Source organism: Erinaceus europaeus, chromosome 2 (genome assembly GCF_950295315.1).
Source record: "Erinaceus europaeus chromosome 2, mEriEur2.1, whole genome shotgun sequence".
In the NCBI taxonomy this organism is placed as follows: domain Eukaryota; kingdom Metazoa; phylum Chordata; class Mammalia; order Eulipotyphla; family Erinaceidae; genus Erinaceus; species Erinaceus europaeus.
This window is the reverse complement of record NC_080163.1, coordinates 9,159,204-9,182,241: the sequence shown is the minus strand read 5'-3', so window position 1 is coordinate 9,182,241 and position 23,038 is coordinate 9,159,204. Positions and strand designations below refer to the sequence as shown.

General features: G+C 42.1%; 1 protein-coding gene and 1 pseudogene across 1 annotated transcript; both read right to left on the bottom strand.

The window, feature by feature from the left end:
- Window positions 1–16,908: 16,908 nt before the first annotated feature.
- LOC103128285 (vomeronasal type-1 receptor 4-like) lies at window positions 16,909–17,835 on the bottom strand. The gene has a single exon (XM_007539142.1). It carries the CDS (start codon window positions 17,833–17,835, stop codon window positions 16,909–16,911), a length of 927 nt encoding a protein of 308 aa, XP_007539204.1.
- Window positions 17,836–20,614: 2,779 nt separating this feature from the next.
- On the bottom strand, window positions 20,615–21,527 carry LOC132532723 (vomeronasal type-1 receptor 4-like; annotated as a pseudogene).
- Window positions 21,528–23,038: the final 1,511 nt, after the last annotated feature.

The following is a 23,038-nucleotide window of genomic DNA, read 5'->3' as shown; positions in this document are numbered from 1 at the left end:
TCCACTACTCTGTCTTATTGAAGAAGATAATTATCATTACCAAATTGACTTGCCCATCAATTTACTATACCAGAAACATTTGAGATAGAAATATGTGTTGCCTTCTGACCTGATGTATCTGCTTAATGAAAGATACTTTCTGAATTTTGATAATGCATTTTCATACTTTAAATACAGTGTTTATTGAGTTGTAAAAAGGTTGTTGGAATAGATCGTGCACCACTCACACAATATATTTTTCTTTTTTTGTTTATTTACTTGTTTATTTTATTTTATTTTTTTCAGAAGTTTTATTTTTATTTATTTATTTATTTATTTTTATTTAAGAAAGGATTAATTAACAAAACCATAGGGTAGGAGGGGTACAACTCCACACAATTCCCACCGCCCAATCTCCATATCCCACCCCCTCCCCCGATAGCTTTCCCATTCTCTATCCCTCTGGGAGCATGGACCCAGGGTCATTGAGGGTTGCAGAAGGTAGAAGGTCTGGCTTCTGTAATTGCTTCCTCACTGAACATGGGCGTTGACTGGTCGGTCCATACTCCCAGACTGCCTCTCTCTTTCCCTAGTAGGATGGGTCTCTGGGGAAGCTGAGCTCCAGGACACATTGGTGGTGTCTTCAATCCAGGGAAGTCTGGCCGGCATCCTGATAACACCTGGAACCTGGTGATTTGGTGTAATACTCCAATTCCATTTCAGGTTCGACTTGTGTTTTCTTTTCTAATCTTGTTTTTCAACTTCGGCCTGAGAGTGAGATCATCCCATATTCATCCTTCTGTTTCTGACTTATTTCACTCAACATGATTTTTTCAAGGTCCATCCAAGATCGGCTGAAAACGGTGAAGTCACCATTTTTTACAGCTGAGTAGTATTCCATTGTGTATATATACCACAACTTGCTCAGCCACTCATCTGTTGTTGGACACCTGGGTTGCTTCCAGGTTTTGGCTATTACAAATTGTGCTGCCAAGAACATATGTGTACACAGATCTTTTTGGATGGATGTGTTGGGTTCCTTAGGATATATCCCCAGGAGGGGAATTGCAGGGTCATAGGGTAGGTCCATTTCTAGCCTACTGAGAGTTCTCCAGACTGTTCTCCACAGAGGTTGGACCAATTGACATTCCCACCAGCAGTGCAGGAGGGTTCCTTTGACCCCACATCCTCTCCAGCATTTGCTGTTGTTACCTTTTCTGATGTGTGACATTCTCACAGGAGAGAAGTGATATCTAATTGTTGTCTTGATTTGCATTTGTCTGACAATCAGAGACTTGGAGCATTTTTTCATGTGTTTCTCGGCCTTTTGGATCTCTTCTGTGGTGAATATTCTGTCCAATTCCACCCCCCATTTTTGGATGGGGTTATTTGTTGTCTTGTTGTTGAGTCTGGTAAGCTCTTTATATATGTTGGTTATTAAACTCTTATCTGATGTATGGCATGTAAAGATCTTCTCCCATTCTGTGAGGGGTCTCTTGATTTGGGTAGTGGTTTCTTTTGCTGTGAAGAAGCTTTTTAATTTGATGTAGTCCCATAGGTTTATACTTGCCTTAGTCTTCCTTGTAATTGGATTAGTTTCATTGAAAATGTCTTTAAAATTTATGCGGAAAAAAGTTCTTCCAATATTTTCCTCTAAGTATCTGATAGTTTCTGGTCTAACATCCAAGTCCTTGATCCACTTGGAATTTACTTTTGTATTTGGTGAAATACAGTGATTCAGCTTCATTCTTCTGCATGTTTCAACCCATTGTTTCCAACACCATTTGTTGAAGAGACTCTGCTTTCCCCATGTAATAGTCTGAGCCCCTTTGTCAAAGATTAGATGTCCATAGGTGTGGGACCTCATTTCTGGGCTCTCAATTCTATTCCACAGGTCAGTGTGTCTGTTCATGTTCCAGTACCAAGCAGTTTTGATGACAATGGCCCTATAATATAGTTTGAGATCTGGCAGTGTGATGCCTCCAGTTCTGTTCTTTTTTCTCAAGATTGTTTTGGCAATTCTAGGTCTTTTCTGGTTCCAGATAAACATTTGTAGCATTTGTTCTATTCTCCTAAAAAGTGTGCTTGGGATCTTGATGGGGATAGCATTAAATTTGTAGATGACTCTGGGTAATATATTCATTTTGATGATGTTAATTCTTCCATCCCATGAGCATGGAATATCTTTCCACTTCTTTGTGTCTTTTTCAATTTCTTTGAGTAGTGACTCATAATTTTCAGTATACAAGTCTTTCACTTCTTTGGTTAGGCTTATTCCTAGATATTTTATTGTTTTTGTTGCTATAGAAAAAGGAACTGATTTCTGGATTTCAATTTCTTCTAACTTAGTGTTTGCATAGAGGAATGCCACTGACTTTTGAATGTTAATTTTATAGCCTGACACATTACTGTATTGCCTGATGATTTCCAAAAACTTCTTGCTAGATTCCTTAGGTTTTTCCATGTATACTATCATATCATCTGCAAATAAGGAGAGTTTGACTTCTTCTCTTCCAATCTGTATTCCTTTAATTCCTTGCTCCTGCCTGATTGCTATGGCAAGAACTTCCAACACTATGTTGAATAGTAATGGTGATAGTGGGCAGCCCTGTCTAGTACCTGATCTGAGGGGAAATGCTTCCAGTTTTTCACCATTGAGTATGATGTTGGCTGTAGGTTTGCTATATATAGACTCCACTATCTTCAGGAATTTTCCATCTATTCCTATTTTTTGTAGTGTTTTGATTATAAAGGGATGTTGTATTTGTCAAAGGCTTTCTCTGCATCTATTGATATGACCATGTGGTTTTTGGTCTTGCTTTTGTTGATGTGGTGGATCACATTGATTGATTTACGTATATTAAACCAACCTTGCATGCCTGGGATAAACCCCACTTGGTCATGATGAACAATCTTTTTGATATACTGCTGTATCCGGTTGGCTAGAATTTTGTTCAATATTTTCGCATCTATGTTCATCAGAGATATTGGTCTGTAGTTTTCTTTTCTGGTTGTGTCCCTGTCTGCTTTTGGTATCAGGGTGATGTTGGCTTCATAGAAGCTGGCAGGGAGTATTCCAGTGTCTTCAATCTTCTGGAAGACTTTTAAAAGTAGAGGTATTAGTTCTTCTTTGAAAGTTTTGTAAAATTCATTTGTAAAACCATCTGGTCCAGGACTTCTATTTTTGGGAAGATTTTTGATAACTGTTTCAATTTCATTAGCTGTGATGGGCCTGTTCATGTTATCCACTTCCTCTTTACTTAGTTTTGGAAGTTGGTAGGTATCTAGGAAATCATTCATTTCTTCCATGTTCTCTAACTTGGTGGCATATAGTTGTTCATAGAAGCCTCACATGATATGTTGAATTTCTGCAGTGTCTGTTGTGATATCTCCTCTTTAATTTACTACCTGATTTATTTGGGTCTTCTCCCTTTTTTGTTTTGTGAGTCTGGCTAAAGGTTTGTTGATTTTGTTTACTCTTTTGAACAACCAACATTTACTTTCATTGATCTTTTGTATGGTTTTCCTATTCTCAATGTTATTTATTTCTGCCCTAACTTTAGTAATTTCTGTCCTTCTGGTTGCTTTAGGGTTCCTTTGTTGTTCTTCTTCTAGGTCTTTAAGATGTGCAATCAGGCTGTTTATTTGTGCCTTTTCTTGTTTCCTAATGTGTGCTTGTATAGCTATGAACTTCCCTCTTAGGACTGCTTTAGCTGTGTCCCAAATATTTTGATAGCTTGTGTCTTCATTTTCATTGAACTCTCGAAACATTTTGATTTCTTCCTTAATTTCCTCTTTGACCCAGAAGTTGTTAAGAAGTGTACTGTTGAGCTTCCACATTTTGGCACTGTTACTAATCTTTTGTTGATTGTTAAGTGTTAGTTTAATTCCACTGTGGTCTGAGAAGATGCTTGGGATGATTTCAGTGCTCTTGAATAGGCTGATGCTGTCTTTGTGGCCTAACATATGGTCTATCCTTGAGAATGATCCATGTGGATTTGAGTAAAATGTGTATTCCAGTTTCTTGGGATGAATGACTCTGAAAATGTCCAATAGTTCTAGTTTATCTATCTCTTCATTTAGCTCCCTTATGTCTTTACTGATTTTCTTCCTGGATGATCTGTCAAGTTGAGAGAGTGGGGTGTTGAAGTCCCCTACTATGATTGTGTTACTGTTAATATATTGCTGTAGCTCTTTCAGTAGAAGTTTGATGTATTTAGATGGCTTCTCATTGGGTGCATAGATATTAATAATTGTTAAGTCCTCTTGATTGACTGATCCTCTGAGCATTAAGTAGTGTCCATTCCTATCTTTTTTAATCTTATGTATTTTAAAGTCTATCATGTCAGATATGAGAATAGCTGTTCCTGCCCTTTCTTGTGGGCCATTGGCTTGTATGATAGTTTTCCATCCTTTCACTTTAAGTCTGTGTCTGTCTTGTTGCGTTAGGTGAGTTTCCTGTAGACAACATATTGTTGGGTTGTGTTTTCTGATCCATCTTCCTACTCTGTGTCTTTTAATAGGTGAATTCAGGCCATTGGCATTTATTGATATCAAAGATTGAAGATATTTTAACGCCATTCTTGTAGAGTTTTAGAGTGTTTTGATATATGTTCTATTTGTGGTGGTCTGGTTGTTTATAGGAAACCTTCAGAACTTCTTTCAGGGCAGGCTTGGTGATGGTTGCTTCCTTCAACTGTTGCTTGTCTGAGAAGGTTTTGATGCTTCCATCTAGTCTGAATGACAATCTAGCAGGATATAGTATTCTTGGCTGAAAGCCTTTCTCATTGAGCACTCGATAGATATCTTGCCATTCTCTTCTGGCCTGTAGTGTTTCTATGGAGAAGTCTGCTGCTAATCTTATGGGTTTTCCTTTGTAGGTGACTCTTTGTTTTTCTCTTGCAACCTTGAGGATCCTTTTTTTTTTTATCCTTATTCCTTTCCAATCTAAGTATGACATGTCTTGGTGTCTTTAGGTCTGGGTTAATTCTGTTTGGGACCCTCTGGGCTTCTTGAATCTTTATGTCTTTGGTGTTGTCTAGACTAGAGAAATTTTCAGCTATTATGGCCTGGAGAACGCTTTCTTCCTCCCCTTCTCTTTCTTCCTCTGGTAAGCCAATAATGCGTATATTGTTTCTTTTGAAGTCATCCCATAGGACTCTGTTGTTGTTTTCAGCATCTCTTAATCTCTTTTTGAGGTCTCTTACTTCTTCTTTAGTTGTCTCTAATTCATCCTCAATCTTGCTAATTCTGTCTTCAGCCTCATTGATTCTATTCTCTCTGCCCTCTACTGCTTTCTGGAGTTCATCTATTTTGTTGCCCTGCTCTGATACTGTTTTAGCTTGTTCAGCTAGTTGCATTCTTAGCTCAGCAATTTCAGCTTTCAGCTCTCTAATAACCATGAGATTATTAGAATTTTCTTCCATATTCTCATTTGTTGTTCCTGCAGTTCTGATTACAATTTTTTCAAATTCTTTACTCACTCCTGTTATTATTTCCTTAGCTAATGTTTGGATGTTGAACTCGTTGTTTTGTGCTTCGCCCTCTGGAGGACTTTTAGTTGGACTCTTGTCCTGGTTCGAGTCTCCATTATTTTTTCTTGTTGTTTTAACCATTTTATATAAGTTAACAGTTTTTTCAATCCCTGAGTTGGAGTTCAGTGGTGTAAAAGCCCTTTTTTTTTCCCCTGTAGGCTATGGTAGCCTGAGGGCTTTTAAACTATCAATAGGCTTCTTGGCTTAATCAATGACTCCTGACCAAGAGATAAAGCAGGGTGTGGCAGAGATAATCCAGTGGTTATGCAAAGAGACTTTCACAGCCCTTCAGCTATGCCTCTGAGGTATAGGTCTTCTCCTGAGTTTCCCGGTTAGATCTCTGTGCCCTCCCTGTTGCTGCTCCAGATTCTGAGGGTAGTAGCAATGGAGACTCAGAGTTGTACTTGGTGAGTCTCTGGGGAGTCCTTTCCTCCCTTCAGCTGTCCCCTTGTTGGTGGAGCAGACTGGAGGTGGTGTCTCCACTTACAAACTGTCGAACTGTTAGCAGTCACTTAATCTCTCCTTAGGCCCCTCTCTCCTCTCTGTCACCAGGCACGCGTGTTTGTACTCACGGGTGATTTACTGGGTTTCTGTGGTCATTCTAGTCCTGTCTTGTTTCGGTCCGGGTGGTCTCCTTTGGTATTCCTAGTTGATCCGGGAGAGGAGAGGAGAGGAGAGAAAGCGATCTGCTGCTCGTAGCTCCGCCTCCGGAAGTCCTTATTTATTTTTTTAAAATTATTTCTTTATTGGGGAATTAATGTTTTACATTCAACAGTAAATACAATAGTTTGTACATGCATAACATTCCCCAGTTTCCCATTTAACAATACAACCCCCACTATGTCACATCATCCTTCATGGACCTGTATTCTCCCCACCCACCCAGCCCAGAGTCTTACTTCAGGGCAATATGCCAATTCCATTTCAGGTTCTACTTGGGTTTTCTTTTCTGATCTTGTTTTTCAACTTCTGCCTGAGAGTGAGATCATCCCATATTTATCCTTCTGTTTCTGACTTATTTCACTCAACATGATTTTTTCAAGGTCCATCCAAGATCGGCTGAAAACGGTGAAGTCACCATTTTTTACAGCTGAGTAGTATTCCATTGTGTATATATACCACAACTTGCTCAGCCACTCATCTGTTGTTGGACACCTGGGTTGCTTCCAGGTTTTGGCTATTACAAATTGTGCTGCCAAGAACATATATGTACACATATCTTTTTGGATGGATGTGTTGAGTTCCTTAGGATATATCCCCAGGAGAGGAATTGCAGGGTCATAGGGTAGGTCCATTTCTAGCCTACTGAGAGTTCTCCAGACTGTTCTCCACAGAGGTTGGGACAATTGACATTCCCACCAGCAGTGCAGGAGGGTTCCTTTGACCCCACACCCTCTCCAGCATTTGCTGCTGTTCCCTTTTCTGATGTATGACATTCTCACAGGAGTGAAGTGATATCTCAGTGTTGTCTTTATTTGCATTTCTCTGAGAATCAGAGACTTGGAGCATTTTTTCATGTGTTTCTCGGCACAATATATTTTTCTACATTCATTAAATTCAGTGGAGATGGAAGTTGGTTATGTCAACAACACCATTATCATATGAAAAAAAAGTAGTCAGGGGAGAGAGCATATCATCAATCATAATTATTCTTAGGGTTGTGGAGTAATAGATGTGAAGTAAGTATACATGAGTACAAGTGTGATTTCACTGGTATGTGATTTAAAGTATATGTAGTCTTTACTTATTAAAGAAAAAAGTGACTTTTAGACAGTTGTGAATTTCAGATCTATCACTGGTGTTCAAGATGGAACATGTACCAATTTGTATCAGAACACAAGAAACTACAAAATAAATGCACTCACGTCATATGGTCATAGGATTAAACTTTAAAGTTATGCCCCTCTTCATTAAAGATGCCACCTCATTTCACATTATTCATATAAATTGAGTTCCAAAAGAAACTTTTTGTATAGAGTATGAGTAAAGGTTTTTGTAAACATTTTGATTCCTCAAATATATTCATAAATGTAGGAATGAACCTCAGTGAAAGCTAAAATGTGACAGGATGGTGAGAAACTGTTCTTGGGGAACATGGGAACATGCTAATCATTATCTATTTTTATTATTTGTGATTTAATAATGGTCAACAAGATTGTGGGATAAGAGGTGTACTATTCCATACAATTCCTACTACCAGAGTTCTATATCTCATCCCCTTCACTGGAAGTTTTCCATTCTTTATCCCTCTGGGATTATGGACCAAATATCTTTATGGGGAGCAAAAGGTTGGAATTCTGGCTTCTATAATTGCTTCTCCACTGGACATGGGTGTTGACAGGTGGATCCACACCCCGAGCCTGTTTCTATCTTTCCTTAGTGGGGCAGGACTCTGGGGAGGTGAGGTTCCTGGACACATTGGTGAGGTGGTCTGCCCAGGGAAGTCAGGATAGTGTATGGTAGCATCTGATGTAGAACAACCAACATCTCTGTGATGTGTGTTCTCTGTGCCATGGGTGGCTCAGCCATTTAGTGATAAAGTGGTGTTTCTCACCAGATCCTGTGGCCACTGGTCTGACCCTTGACAACAGGTTTTCTGCGGGGAGAAACCCAGTAAATAACCATTGAGTACAAACACGTGTGGCTGGTGACAGAGAGGAGAGAGGGGCCTAAGGAGAGATTAAGTGACTGCTAACAGTTCAGCAGTTTATCAGTTGAGACACCACCTCCAGTCTGCTCCACCAACAAGGGGACAGCAAGGGAGGAGAGGACTCCCCAGAGACTCACCAAGTGCAACTCTGAGTCTCCATTGCTACTACCCTCAATCTGGAGCAGCGACAGGAAGGGACACCAGGGGACAGAGATCTAACCAGGAAACTCAGAAGACCTATACCTCAGTGGCATGGCTGAGGGTCTGTGAAAGTCTCTTTGCATAACCACTGGATTATCTCTGCTACACCCTGCTTTATCTCTTGGTCAGGAGTCAGTGATTAAGCTAAGAAGCCTGTTGATAGTTTAAAAGCCCTCAGGCTCCCATAGCCTACAGGGAAGAAAAAAAAAGAGGCTTTTAAACCACTGAGCTCCAACTCAGGGATTAAAATACTATTGAAACAACTGTTAACTTCCACCACTGTGAACCCGTTAATTAACTTACTTAGACACAAGTCAATCCAGGCAATAGTGATCAATAATTTGAAAAGTACTGATAAAGGGAACTCATAACATAATATATAAAATGGTTAAAACAACAAGAAAAAATATTGGAGAATCGAACCAGGACAAGAGTCCAGCTAGAAGTCCTCCAGTGGGTGAAGCACAAAATAATGAGTTCAACATCCAAACATTAGCTAAGGAAATAATCATAGGAGTGAGTAAAGAATTTGAAAAAATTGTAATCAGATATGCAGGAACAGCAAATGAGAATATGGAAGAAAATACTAATTATCTCATGGTTATTAGAGAGCTGAAAGCTGAAATCACTGAGCTAAGAATGCAACTAGCTGAACAAGCTAAAACAGTATCAGAGCAGGGCAACAAAATAGATGAACTCCGAAAATCAGTAGAGGGCAGAGAGAATAGAATCAATGAGGCTGAAGACAGAATTAGCAAGATTGAGGATGAATTAGAGACAACTGAAAAAGAAGTAAGAGATCTCAAAAAGAGATAAAGAGATGCTGAAAACAACAACAGTCCTATGGGATGACTTCAAAAGAAACAATATACGCATTATTGGCATACCAGAGGAAGAAAGAGAAGGAGAGGAAGAAAGCATTTTCCAGGCCATAATAGCTGAAAACTTCTCTAGTCTAGACAACATCAAAGATATAAAAATTCAAGAAGCACAGAGGGTCCCAAACAGAATTAACCCAGGCCTAAAGACACCAAGACATATCATACTTAGAATGGAAAGGAATAAGGATAAAGAAAGGATCCTGAAGGCTGCAAGAGAAAAACAAAGAGTCACCTACAAAGGAAAACCCATAAGATTAGCAGCAGACTTCTCCATACAAACACTACAGGCCAGAAGAGAATGGCAAGATATCTCTAGAGTGCTCAAGAGAAAGGCTTTCAGCCAAGAATACTATATCCTGCTAGACTGTCATTCAGACTAGATGGAAGCATCAAAACCTTCTCAGACAAGCAACAGTTGAAGGAATCAACCATCACCAAGCCTGCCCTGAAAGAAGTTCTGAAAGGTCTCCTATAAACAACCAGACCACCACAAATAGGACATATATCAAAAAACTCTAAAACTCTACAAGAATGGCGTTAAAATATCTTCAATCTTTGATATCAATAAATGCCAATGGCCTGAATTCACCTATTAAAAGACACAGAGTAGGAAGATAGATCAGAAAACACAACCCAACAATATGCTGTCTACAGGAAACCCACCTAACTCAACAAGACAGACACAGACTTAAAGTGAAAGGATGGAAAACTCATACAAGCCAATGGCTCATAAAAAAGGGTAGCAGCAGCTATTCTCATATCTGACATGATAGACTTTAAAATAGATAAGATTAAAAAAGATAGGAATGGACACTACTTAATGCTCAGAGGATCAGTCAATCAAGAGGACTTAACAATTATTAATATCTATGCACCCAATGAGAAGCCATCTAAATACATCAAACTTCTACTGAAAGAGCTACAGCAATATATTAACAGTAACACAATCATAGTAGGGGACTTCAACACCCCACTCTCTCAACTTGACATATCATCCAGGTAGAAAATCAACAAATACATAAGGGAGCTAAATGAAGAGATAGATAAACTAGAACTATTGGACATTTTCAGAGTCATTCATCCCAAGAAACTGGAATACACATTTTACTCAAATCCACATGGACCATTCTCAAGGATAGACCATATGTTAGGCCACAAAGACAGCATCAGCCAATTCAAGAGCACTGAAATCATCCCAAGCATCTTCTCAGACCACAGTAGAATGAAACTAACACTTAACAATCAACAAAAGATTAGTAACAGTGCCAAAATGTGGAAGCTCAACAGTACACTTCTTAACAACTTCTGGGTCAAAGAGGAAATCAAGGAAGAAATCAAAATGTTTCGAGAGTTCAATGAAAATGAAGACACAAGCTATCAAAATATTTGGGACACAGCTAAAGCAGTCCTAGGAGGGAAGTTCATAGCTATACAAGTTCACATTAGGAAACAAGAAAAAGCACAAATAAACAGCCTGATTGCACATCATAAAGACCTAGAAGAAGAAGAACAAAGGAACCCAAAAACAACCAGAAGGACAGAAATCACTAAAGTTAGGGCAGAAATAAATAACACTGAGAATAAGAAAACCATACAGAAGATCAATGAAAGTAAATGTTGGTTCTTTGAAAGAGTGAACAAAATCGACAAACCTTTAGCCAGACTCACAAAACAAAAAAGGGAGAAGACCCAAATAAATCGGGTAGTAAATTAAAGAGGAGATATCACAACAGACACTGCAGAAATTCAACATATCATGCAAGGCTTCTATGAACAACTATATGTCACCAAGCTAGAGAACCTTGAAGACATGGACGATTTCCTAGATACCTACCAAATTCCAAAACTAAGTAAAGAGGAAGTGGATAACATGAACAGGCCCATCACAGCTAATGAAATTGAATCAGTTATCAAAAATCACCCCAAAAATAAAAGTCCTGGACCAGATGGTTTTACAAATGAATTCTACAAAACTTTCAAAGGAGAACTAATACCTTTACTTTTAAAAGTCTTCCAGAAGATTGAATACACTGGAATACTCCCTGCCAGCTTCTATGAAGCCAACATCACTCTGATACCAAAAGCAGACAGGGACACAACCAAAAAAGAAAACTACAGACCAATATCTCTGATGAACATAGATGCGAAAATATTGAACAAAATTCTAGCCAACCGGATACAGCAGTATATCAAAAAGATTGTTCATCATGACCAAGTGGGGTTTATCCCAGACATGCAAGGTTAGTTTAATATACGTAAATCAATCAATGTGATCCACCACATCAACAAAAGCAAGACCAAAAACCACATGGTCATATCAATAGATGCAGAGAAAGCCTTTGACAAATACAACATCCCTTTATGATCATAACACTACAAAAAATGGGAATAGATGGTAAATTCCTGAAGACAGTGGAGTCTATATATAGTAAACCTACAGCCAACATCATACTCACTGGTGAAAAACTGGAAGCATTTCCACTGAGATCAGGTACTAGACAGGGCTGCCCACTATCACCATTACTATTCACCATAGTGTTGGCAGTTCTTGCCATAGCAATCAGGCAGGAGCAAGGAATTAAAGGGATACAGATTAGAAGAGAAGAAGTCAAACTCTCCTTATTTGCAGATGACATGATAGTATACACAGAAAAACCTAAGGAATCCAGCAAGAAGCTTTTGGAAGTCATTAGGCAATACAGTAAGGTGTCAGGCCACAAAATTAACATTCAAAAGTCAGTGGCATTCCTCTATGCAAACACTAAGTTAGAAGAAATTGAAATCTAGAAATAAATTCCTTTTACTATAGCAACAAAAACAATAAAATATCTATGAGTAAACCTAACCAAAGAAGTGAAAGACTTGTATACTGAAAATTATGAGTCACTACTCAAATAAATTGAAAAAGACACAAAGAAGTGGAAAGATATTCCATGTTCATGGGTTGGTAGAATTAACATCATCAAAATGAATATATTACCCAGAGCCATCTACAAATTTAATGCTATCCCCATCAAGATCCCAAGCACTTTTATTAGGAGAATAGAAAAATGCTACAAATGTTTATCTGGAACCAGAAAAGACCTAGAATTCCCAAAACAATCTTGAGAAAAAAAGAACAGAACTGGAGGCATCACACTCCCAGATCTCAAACTGTATTATAGGGCCATTGTCATCAAAACTGCTTGGTGCTGGAACATGAACAGACACACTGACCAGTGGAATAGAATTGAGAGCCCAGAAATGAGGCCCCACACCTATGGACATCTAATCTTTGACAAAGGGGCCCAGACTATTAAATGGGGAAAGCAGAGTCTCTTCAACAAATGGTGTTGGAAACAATGGGTTGAAACATGCAGAAGAATGAAACTGAACCACTGTATTTCACCAAATACAAAAGTAAATTCCAAGTGGATCAAGGACTTGGATGTTAGACTACAAACTATCAAATACTTAGAGGAAAATATTGGCAGGACTCTTTTCTGCATAAATTTTAAAGACATTTTCAATGAAACGAATCCAATTACAAAGAAGACTAAAGCAAGTATAAACCTATGGGATTACATAAAATTAAAAAGCTTCTTAACAGCAAAAGAAACCACTACCCAAACCAAGAGACCCCTCACAGAATGGGAGAAGATCTTTACATACCATACATCAGATAAGAGTTTAATAACCAACATATATAAAGAGCTTGCCAGACTCAACAACAAGACAACAAATAACCCCATCCAAAAATGGGGGGAGGACTTGGACAGAATATTCACCACAGAAGAGATCCAAAAGGCCGAGACACACATGAAAAAATGCTCCAAGTCTCTGATTGTCAGAGAAATGCAAATCAAGACAACACTGAGATATCACTTCACTCCTGTGAGAATGTCATACATCAGAAAAGGGAACAGCAGCAAATGCTGCAGAGGGTGTGGGGTCAAAGGAACCCTCCTGTGCTGCTGGTGGGAATGTCAATTGTTCCAACCTCTGTGGAGAACAGTCTGGAGAACTCTCAGTAGGCTAGAAATGGACCTACCCTATGACCCTGCAATTCCTCTCCTGGGGATATATCCTAAGGAACCCAGCACATCTATCCAAAAAGATCTATGTACACATATGTTCTTGGCAGCACAATTTGTAATAGCCAAAACCTGGAAGCAACCTAGGTGTCCAACAACAGATGAGTGGCTGAGCAAGTTGTGATATATATACCACCTCACTTTTGATCACTAAAGAGAACAAACTCCATCAAACACCACCCTGACATCAGTAAGTGAAGCCCCCAAAACACTATTTCCTTATATCTTTTGATTTACATCAAGCTTGTTTATCTTCTCTCCATCTCACTCTGCTGGTTTAACCCCTATGCTTCTCAAATGCCTTTAGATAATTAACCTATTTGCATCATGGAGAATAATTGTCTTGACCTTTATGTATCTGCATCAATTCTTGTCATACCAGCCCCCTACCATAGGGGCAAGCTGACCTTTAAGAAACCTGTAATTTCTGACGTATTTGAAAAATGTCCTTTGTCTGAATCCCTATTTAAACCCAAGCCCACCTGCCAATAAATGAGTGTTCCAATTCTCCCCGGTGTCTCTTGTCTATATTGTTGAGTCATCGAGCTAGTGAGGGAGAACTGGTAGCTTACTTTCCTGGCTGAGAGTCACCCTGCGTAAGCTCCAGCATCTCTCTTCCTATCTTTCTCATTCATAAATAAATAAAATATTTTAAAAAGTTAATTAATAAGGATCAACAAAACTCATTTCTCAATTCATCAGAGGGCCTCTGGCTGCTGTCTCAAGACTGTACAGCTGTGAGGGATCCTTTTGTGTCATAGCATGGCATTGGAACATACTTGGCTAGAGCCAATGTCAGCCTGACAGACTGAAGTAAAAGTGACTGAACTCACAAGTGGCCGGAATTCCAGCCTCTGCCTGAACACACAGTGTGACTGGACGTTGGGGTGGAGGGCGGTGCCTGGAAATGGTTGGTGTGAACCCCAGAGAGAGAGATGGTCACAGCAGGTGGCAGTTTCTTCCTGGGGCTTGGACACACGTGATTTTACACCCTGGGAATTAACCTTTCAGAAGGGGCCTGTCCTCTTTTTATTTCCTAGTGTTTTCAGCTGAGGCTTCCCAGGACTGTCCACCCTGCTGCTAACTAGAATAATATGAACATGTGGGGCTGAATTCTGGGAAACGAATTCATGGATTTATGTGACTAGCTGAATCTTAAGCCTGTCGATTTATTGCTTATCATGCCACACCTAAAATAATAATATTCTGTACTACTGCACCACCATAATAGAGCTTTGATAGTTTAAACCCACTCCTAGCCACCCCACAGCGGAGTCCTTGATGTGACGCAGCCAAAGGCCTTTTTATTTTAGTCACAGCAGGATCCTGTCATGAGCAGTGGGTCACCTGCCAGATGGTCTGTACAACTTTGAGGCAGAATCCTTAAGCAACTTCCTCTCCCTGACACCTGCCCAGCAGGCTCATCTCTTCCCAGAGATAGACATAGGCATCAGACTTCAATTGTCTGTCAATCAAGATGTTGCTCTGGCTGCTGACTAACGTTCTTGAACTACATGATGTTAGATCATCTCATAGGCACAGATAGAGCTGAGTCAGATCATTCATCAAATCTATCATCTCCTGACGGGAGGTTCCTTACCTTGCGCACTGCTCTCTGTCTTATGTAGACATTACCTTGTTTAGAATTCCTGTGATAGGGCTGTGGAGACAGCATAATGGTTATGCAAAGGCCTTTCAAGCCTGAGGCTTTGAGGTCTCAGGTTCAATCCCCAGCACCACCATAAGCCAGAATCAAGCAGTGTTCTGGTCAAGGAAAACAGAACAAAACAAGCAAACAAAAATCAACAAAACATTTAGCTAGATATTTGGTAACAGTTGGAATAAATGTTATATTTTAATTTCCACCATATATTCATATTTTCCAAAAGAATTTGGATTTTCATTGTGGAACTAAGCCAAATATAAATTACTATTTTCATTTCATCCTTTAGTCTTCTCTTCCTACCTATTTTTTTCTTTGCGGTTGCTGGGACTTCACTTTTCTGAGACAACTTCTTCAGACTGAAAGATTTAAGGACCTGGTGGTGGCTCACCAGGTAGAAGACACATCACCGTGTATGAAGACCCAGTATCGAGAGGAAGGTTCACAATGGAAGGAACTTTGCTTCCATCCATTTTGTGTCTTTCCTCTCAGTCCCTGTACCTAGCACTCTCCCTCCCCCCCTCTCTCTGTCTTTTACTCTCTGTCCAATGACATAAAACAGAAAAATTGGTCACTGCTCCTGGTGAAACCATACAGTCATAAAGAAGGAAGGTGGAAGGAAGGAAAAAAGGGGAGGGATGAAACAGACCAGTGAAAACCTGATTGGCTGTATCAGAAGCAAAGGACTGAAAGGGAGGGAAGTAGAGAGGGACAGATGTCGGCCAGTGCCGAAGCTTCTGCCAGGGCACTGAGGGAGGGCTTGAGACCTGATTCAAGGACTGGACAAACCAGATCCCTTCCCAGTTTGGGGAACTTGCTGGCCCATAATAGTGGTCCTATTTCACAGAAGATAATCCTGAAGATGTCTCTCTCTCTCTCTCTTTTTTTTTTTTTTTACCAGAGCTCTGCTCAGCTATGGCTTATAGTGGTGCAGGGGATTAAACCTGGGACTTCACGGCTTCAGGCATGAGTATCTGTTTGCATAACCATTATGCTATCTACCCCTGCCCAGATGTGTCTCTTTTATGTGCATCCTTACATGTGCAGTAACAAACGTAACATGTAATTAGGAGAATTGAATGTTTCTCTGTTCTGAGGGCTCAGTATTGCAAGTCAGACAATATTGCTTGAGACAGAACTACAACTAGTAGATCCTCAGTGTGAGAGAATGCACTTCATAAAAGCTCCTTCAAGCTGAAGATCAAGAATGCCCAGGACACTCAGTTTACCAACATGGCTAAGAGTCAATCCTAGAAGGAATACATGAAATTTTCTACAGACCTGAAACCACAGCTCATGTGAGACAAACACCAGTTTATTTTCACTGTAAGCCTGATCCATTTAATCAGAAAGTCTGCCTTGCTGTGTCTGCTATAGTCTGGGTCAAACTTCTGTGGTCATCTCCACATGACTGTCAGATAACACACTCAGTCCCACCACACTGCACACTTAGCTGCACACATTCTGCATTTTGACCACAACATCTCTGCTGCCCACAGTGAGGCTTCCCTCTAGCGGCCGCAAGACACCTCCTTGCTCTGAGGGGTCAGTCTCCAGCACCGTGGGCGACCATCTAACAGACTCCCCTCCATTCCACAGTGTTCATGAGAGAGGACATGCCGACATTAAATTTGTTACATTGCAACCCACACAGATCATCATGCAAAAAATATTTTATGACAACCTGTCTTATTAAATCAGACGTAGGCCGTTTCCACTGTGAGCTTGTTAAAATTCATTTATGTGACAACACAAGAATGAACTGTCCCTCCCTTGCTGTCACTCTTACTCTTGAATGCTTTCTAATGGGAGCAAAGCTGCTTCTTCACTGCTTGGCTGTGTTGCGATCAGTGCTCATCTTGAGGGCTCTGAGGAAGAGGAGGAAGAAGCAGGGTTGCACAAAAGCAAATCAGTGATGCTTTCCTGACTATACTGGGGGGTTAGTGTTATTCACACAGACACGGCAGGGCCCACACAGCTTGGAGCGCCAGCTCATGAGGAGGAAGGGGCTGACAGTGGGGAAAGATGCAGCCAGTAGAGCAGAGAGGTTCACCAACAGCCAGCTGGGATTCTTTGACAGAGCAATGCAGAGGTGACAGGTGGAGGAGATGGTGTAGCAGGTGACAAAGGTGCTGACTAGCACCAGGATGCTCTGGGTGGCCCTGGTCTCAGGGGCAGCTCTGGGGGTGACATGAGATCTGTGAAGGTGCTGGACCTGCTGCTTGTGCCTGTGGAGCATGGAGACCATGGAGCCACTGGCCCAGGTCATGAGGCCCAGAGACAGCACATCAGGTACTAAAAGCAGTACTCTGTAGAGTGAACCTTCGATTCCAACTTTAAATATGCCAGAACAATATCCAAAATCCTGTTTTTGTGTCATGTTTTTGCTTCTCAGTGTACTAGTCATACATGCTAAAATAACATAGTTGACTGACAGGTGCAGTATCCAGATGAGGACTGTGTAGCGCTCAGTGTTCTGGGCAGCCCTGTCTTTGTGCTGGGCCCACCTGGAGGTCCAGGGGCTGATGGTGACCATCTGACACACACTCAGGAGGCAGGTGGTGCCCATGGAAACACCCCTGCTGACCCTGTGAAGGTAGAAGACAAGTTTGCAGCCCAAATCACTGAGGAAGTCTGTCACCCCAAAAGCTGCCATGGTCTGTGTGACTCCTTTGGAGAGAATGACCACGGAGTTGGCGATGGTCAGGTGTCTGAGAATCACGTCTGTGGGCCTCTCCCTGAGCTCAGAGAAGTGGAGGGAGATGAAGTGGAAAAGCAGACAGCAGTTCCCCAGAGACCCCACGAAGGTCTGGAATGCAAAGACGAGTCCCACTGTCACATGCCCAGAGGACATTCTGGTTTCCAGATGACGGCCGTTCCCCTTCATGCTCAGAGCAGCAGGGAGACAGGCTGTGCAGGCAGCATGGGAGCTGGAAGCCGCTGATATGCTGCTGGGACTTCAAGCTCCGGGCTTTTTCTGATATAAAGCAAGGGACAGAGACAGACATGGAAAAGGGAAAGATATCACAGCACTGATGTTTCCTGCACTGAAGCAGGGGCCAGGCTCAAAGTTAGATCACAACGTGGCAAGGCAGGTGTACAGTCTAAGTGAACTATTCTGCTGGTTCCTGGTAAAGTTTTAACCAGTGATGTTAGTGACCTTTCAATAACACTTTGTATAAACCCCTCACAGAACACAGTGCACTGTGTAGTGTGAAGAACTCAGAGCTGAGACATGGGTTCTCCTGTCATCTCTCTGTGCAGAGGCCAGAAATGAGACACGGATGAGGAAGCCTTTGTCAGACACACATGGTTCAGGAGCAGAGTGTGTGTGGGGGTGCGGCTTGTGGCAAAGGCTGGACTTTCAGCCCCTCTCCACACTCCTCAGTCAGGAAGATGACTCAGGAATCAAACACATGGAGATAAGCTAATGCAATATCTTTATTGACCAGAGAGCCAAGGCTTTTAAAGGGCAGACCTCGAAGTGGCAAGTTGGAAAAGAAAGGGGCAGAGAAAGGCAAAAGGGGCTGGGAAAGTAGAAACTTCCTTAGCAAGGGTTTTAACTGGTAGGATTAATATTAGCCTGCATGCAGGGAGGGTCTTGAGGGTAGAAAGAAGATAGATCAAAGGAATGGAATGGGTGGGGATCTGTGATGCAAAACGATGGTTATGTAGATAGGCCATAGTATCAGAATGCAGGGTGCTTTGTGAGGCTCCTCACAATTTCCACACAGGCAGAAGTTGAAAAACAAGATGAGAGGAGAAGACACTAAGCAGAACCTACACTGGAGATGGTGTTTTGGATCAAAGTAAAAGACTCTGGGGTGTGTGTGGGAGAGTATGGGTCCAGGAAAAGGCTGGCAGAAGATCTTGTGGGGATTATTTCGTTATGTGGAAAACTGAGAAATATTATGCTGTACGAACTATTGTATTTACTGTTGAATATAAAACATTATTCCTCCAATAAAGGGGGAAGATTAAAAAAAAAAACCGAACAAACCAGATCCCTTCCCAATTTTTATACTTGCTGGCCCATAACAAGTGCTCCTATTTCACAGGAGATCTTTCTGAAGATGTGTCTCTTTTATGTGCATCCTTACATCCTATGTGCAGTAACAAACATCACATGCAATTAGGAGAATTGAATGTTTCTCTGTCCTGAGGGCTCAGTATTGCAAGTCAGGTAATGTTGCTTGAGACACAGCTACAAGTAATATGTCCTCAATTTGAGGGAATGCACTTCATAAAGCTCCTTCATGCTGAAGATCAAGAATGCCCCCAGACACTCAGTTTACCGACATGGCTAAGAGTCAATCCCAAAAGGAGTAAAAAAAAATACCCACCAGACTTCCCTGGGGAGACGACCCCACCAATGTGTCCTGGAGCTCTGCTTCCCCAGAGTCCCACCACACTAGGGAAAGAGAGAGGCAGACTGGGAGTATGGATCAACCTGTCAATGCCCATGTTCGGCAGAGGGAAGCAATTACAGAAGCCAGGTCTTCCACCTTCTGCACCCCACAATGACCTTAGGTCCATACTCCCAGAGGGATAATGAATAGGAAAGATTTCAAGGGAGGGAATGGGATATGGATCTGGTGGTGGTTATTGTGTGCAGCTGTACCCCTCTTCTCCTATGGTTTTGTCAGTGCTTCCTTTTTATAAAAAAAAAGAAAATCATCTACAGACCTGAAAACACAGCTTATGTGAGCCAAACACCTGATCGTTTTTACTGTGAACCTGATACATTTAATCAGAAAGCCTGCCTTGCAGTGTCTGCTGTAGTCTGGGCCAAACTTCTTCTTCTTCTTTTTTAATATTTATTTATTCTCTTTTGTGGCTCTTTTTTTTTTTATTGTTGTAGTTATTGCTATTGACAGATAGGGCAGAGAGAAATCGAGAGATGAGGAGAAGATGGAGCCAGGGAGAGAAAGATCGACACCTGCAGACCTGCTTCACTACCTGTGAAGCAACTCCCCTGCAGGTGAGGAGCCGGGGGTTCCAACCAGGATCCTTGGGCTTTGCGCCACCTGCACTTAACCTGCTGCACTACCGACCAACTACCCCCGGGTCTAACTTCTGTGGTCATCTCCACATGACCGTCAGATAACACTCTAGTCCCTCCACACTGCACACTTAGCTGCACACATTCTGCATTTTCACCACAACATCTCTGCTGCCCCGCAGTGAGGCTGCCCTCTAGCTGCCCCAGGACACCTCCTTACTCTGAGGGCTCAGTCTCACTTCAGCGCAGTGGGCAACCATCTCACAGACTCCCCTCCATTCCAGGGAGTCCATGAGAGAGGACATGCCAGAGATTCAATTTGTCACATTGCAGCCCACACAGAATATCACGCCCAGAATATTTTATGACAACCTATCTTACTAAACCAGACGTAGGCCATTTCCACTGTCGAGCTTTTTAAAATTCATTGATGTGATGACACAAGAATGAACTGTCCCCCTTCCTTGCTGTTGCTCTTACTCTTGAATGCTTTCTAACGGGAGCAAAGCTGCTTCTTCTCTGCTCAACTGTGTCGTGGTCAGTGCTCATCTTGAGGGTTCTGAGGAAGAGGAGGAAGAAGCAGGGTTGAACCAAAGCATATTAGTGATGCTTTCCTGATTATACTGGGCGGCTAGTGTTTGTCACACAGACACAGCAGGGCCCACACAGCCTGGAGCGCCAGCTCATGAGGAGGAATGGGCTGACAGTGGGGAAAGATGCAGTCAGTAGAGCAGAGAAGTTCAACAACAGCCAGCTGGGATGTTTTGACAGAGCAATGCAGAGGTGACAAGTGGAGGAGAGGGCGTAGCAGGTAACAAAGGTGCTGACTAGCACCAGGATGCTCTGGGTGGCCCTGGTCTCAGGGGCAGCTCTGGGGGTGACACGAGCTCTGTGAAGGTGCTGGACCTGCTGCTTGTGCCTGTGGAGCATGGAGACCATGGAGCCACTGGCCCAGGTCATGAGGCCCAGAGACAGCGTGTCAGGGACTGAGAACAGTGCTGCAGTGAGTGGGGTTGACAATCCATCTTGAAATGTCACAGAGCAATAATCAAGAAATATTCTATTTGTGATATTTTCACTGTTTGAACTCCTGCTCATTCTTAGAATAGTCAAAAGATTGAGAGACAGGCTGAGGATCCAGGTCAGGACCGTGTAGTGCTCAGTGTTCTGGGCAGCCCTGTCTTTGTGCTGGGCCCACCTGGAGGTCCAGGGGCTGATGGTGACCATCTGACATCACTCAGGAGGCAGGTGGTGCCCATGGAACCCCCCTTGGCCACCCTGTGAAGATAGAAGACAAGTTTGCAGCCCAAATCACTGAGGAAGTCTGTCACCCCCAAAGCTGCCATGGTCTGTGTGACTCCTTTGGAGAGAATGACCATGGAGTTGGCGATGGTCAGGTGTCTGAGAATCACGTCTGTGGGCCTCTCCCTGAGCTCAGAGAAGTGGAGGGAGAGGTAGTGGAAAAGCAGACAGCAGTTCCCCAGAGACCCCACTAAGGTCTGGAATGCAAAGACGAGTCCCACTGCCACATGCCCAGAGGACATTCTGGTTTCCAGATGATGGCCGTTCCCCTTCATGCTCAGAGCAGCAGGGAGACAGGCTGTGCAGGCAGCATGGGCGCTGGAAGCCACTAATATGCTGCTGGGACTTCAGGCTCCAGGCTTTTTCAGATATAAAGCAAGGGACAGAGACAGACATGGAAAAGGGAAAGATATCACAGCACTGATGTTTCCTGCACTGAAGCAGGGGCCAGGCTCAAATCTAGATCACAACGTGGCAAGGCAGGTGTATAGTCTAAGTGAACTATTCTGCTGGTTCCTGGTAAAGTTTTAACCAGTGATGTTAGTGACCTTTCAATAACACTTTGTATAAACCCCTCACAGAACACAGTGCACTGTGTAGTATAAAGAACTCAGAGCTGAGACATGGGCTCTCCTGTCACTTCTCTGGGCAGAGGGACAGAGATGAGACATGGATGAGGAAGCCTCTGTCAGAAACACATGGTTCAGGGAAGAATGGGGCAGCTTGTGGCAAAGGCAGGACGTTCAGCCCCTCTCCACACTCCTCAGTCAGGACAGCTGGGGCACCAGGAGTGCTAGGCTGTGATCTCACTGTCTCTTATACATTCCATGTGACTTGACAGGACTTCCTGACAGTTTTGACAGCTTCCAGATTCTGTTCTTATAGTGCATCAAGTTTTTCATCAGTCAATTCTGAATTGAGCTGAAAATCCCTGGTGAGCCCAGCTGAGCTGCTGCTGTCAACTGCAAAGGCAGCTTCCTCTGACCATGGTCAGCTGAATGTCCACGTGCTGATACATGTTTGAAAAGCCCCACTGGCTCTTCTACCAAAACCCCAGGGGCCACGTCACAGGGTGCGGATCTGAGAGGAATATCCTGTTCTCATGCAGCCTAGTGACACACTGACTATGTGACAACACACACAAGTCTTAGATCAAATGCAGCAGTGAAGACTTCAGATTACCACACTCTTTGGAGTGTATTAATTCCTCCCTAGTTTAAGAGAGGCAGAATGGAGGTAAACACGACAGCTTTCACAGGTGGGAAAGGGACATGTATAGAAATGCCAGGTAAAATTGAGATGGATATAAACAACAACAAGTTACCATCAGGTATATTGTTGCTTGAAATTACTTTCTGAAATATATTTTCAAAATGTCCTACCTTGTAGTTGCAGAAAGCAAACAGTCTCATCTTCCTCCTCAGACATGAATGCTCCCACTATAGACTGAACTAGCTGCTGCTGGAAGGCAGTAGGTCCTTCCTGCTCTTTACAGGGGGACTAAGAGGAACCTCCTCTCAAATTGAAAAGGGATGTTCAGTTTCTGTAAGAATTACTGAAGTTAGATTTTCAAACAGTAAATACTAAATATCTGAAAGTCAAACATCATTTGTTTTTTCAAATGTGTTTACATACTTATGAGAGAATTAGAGAGGGAAAGAGAACTGGTGATCACTGGGCACATATGATGCCAGGGTCCAGCTGAGGGCCTCATGCTGGAGAGTCCAAGGTTTATCCCCTGTGTCACCTTGCC

What these genes read in the sequence shown, in the direction of transcription:
- LOC103128285 (XM_007539142.1), bottom strand. Translation starts at nt 17,835, where the DNA reads ATGTCCTCTGGGCATGTGACAGTGGGACTCGTCTTTGCATTCCAGACC.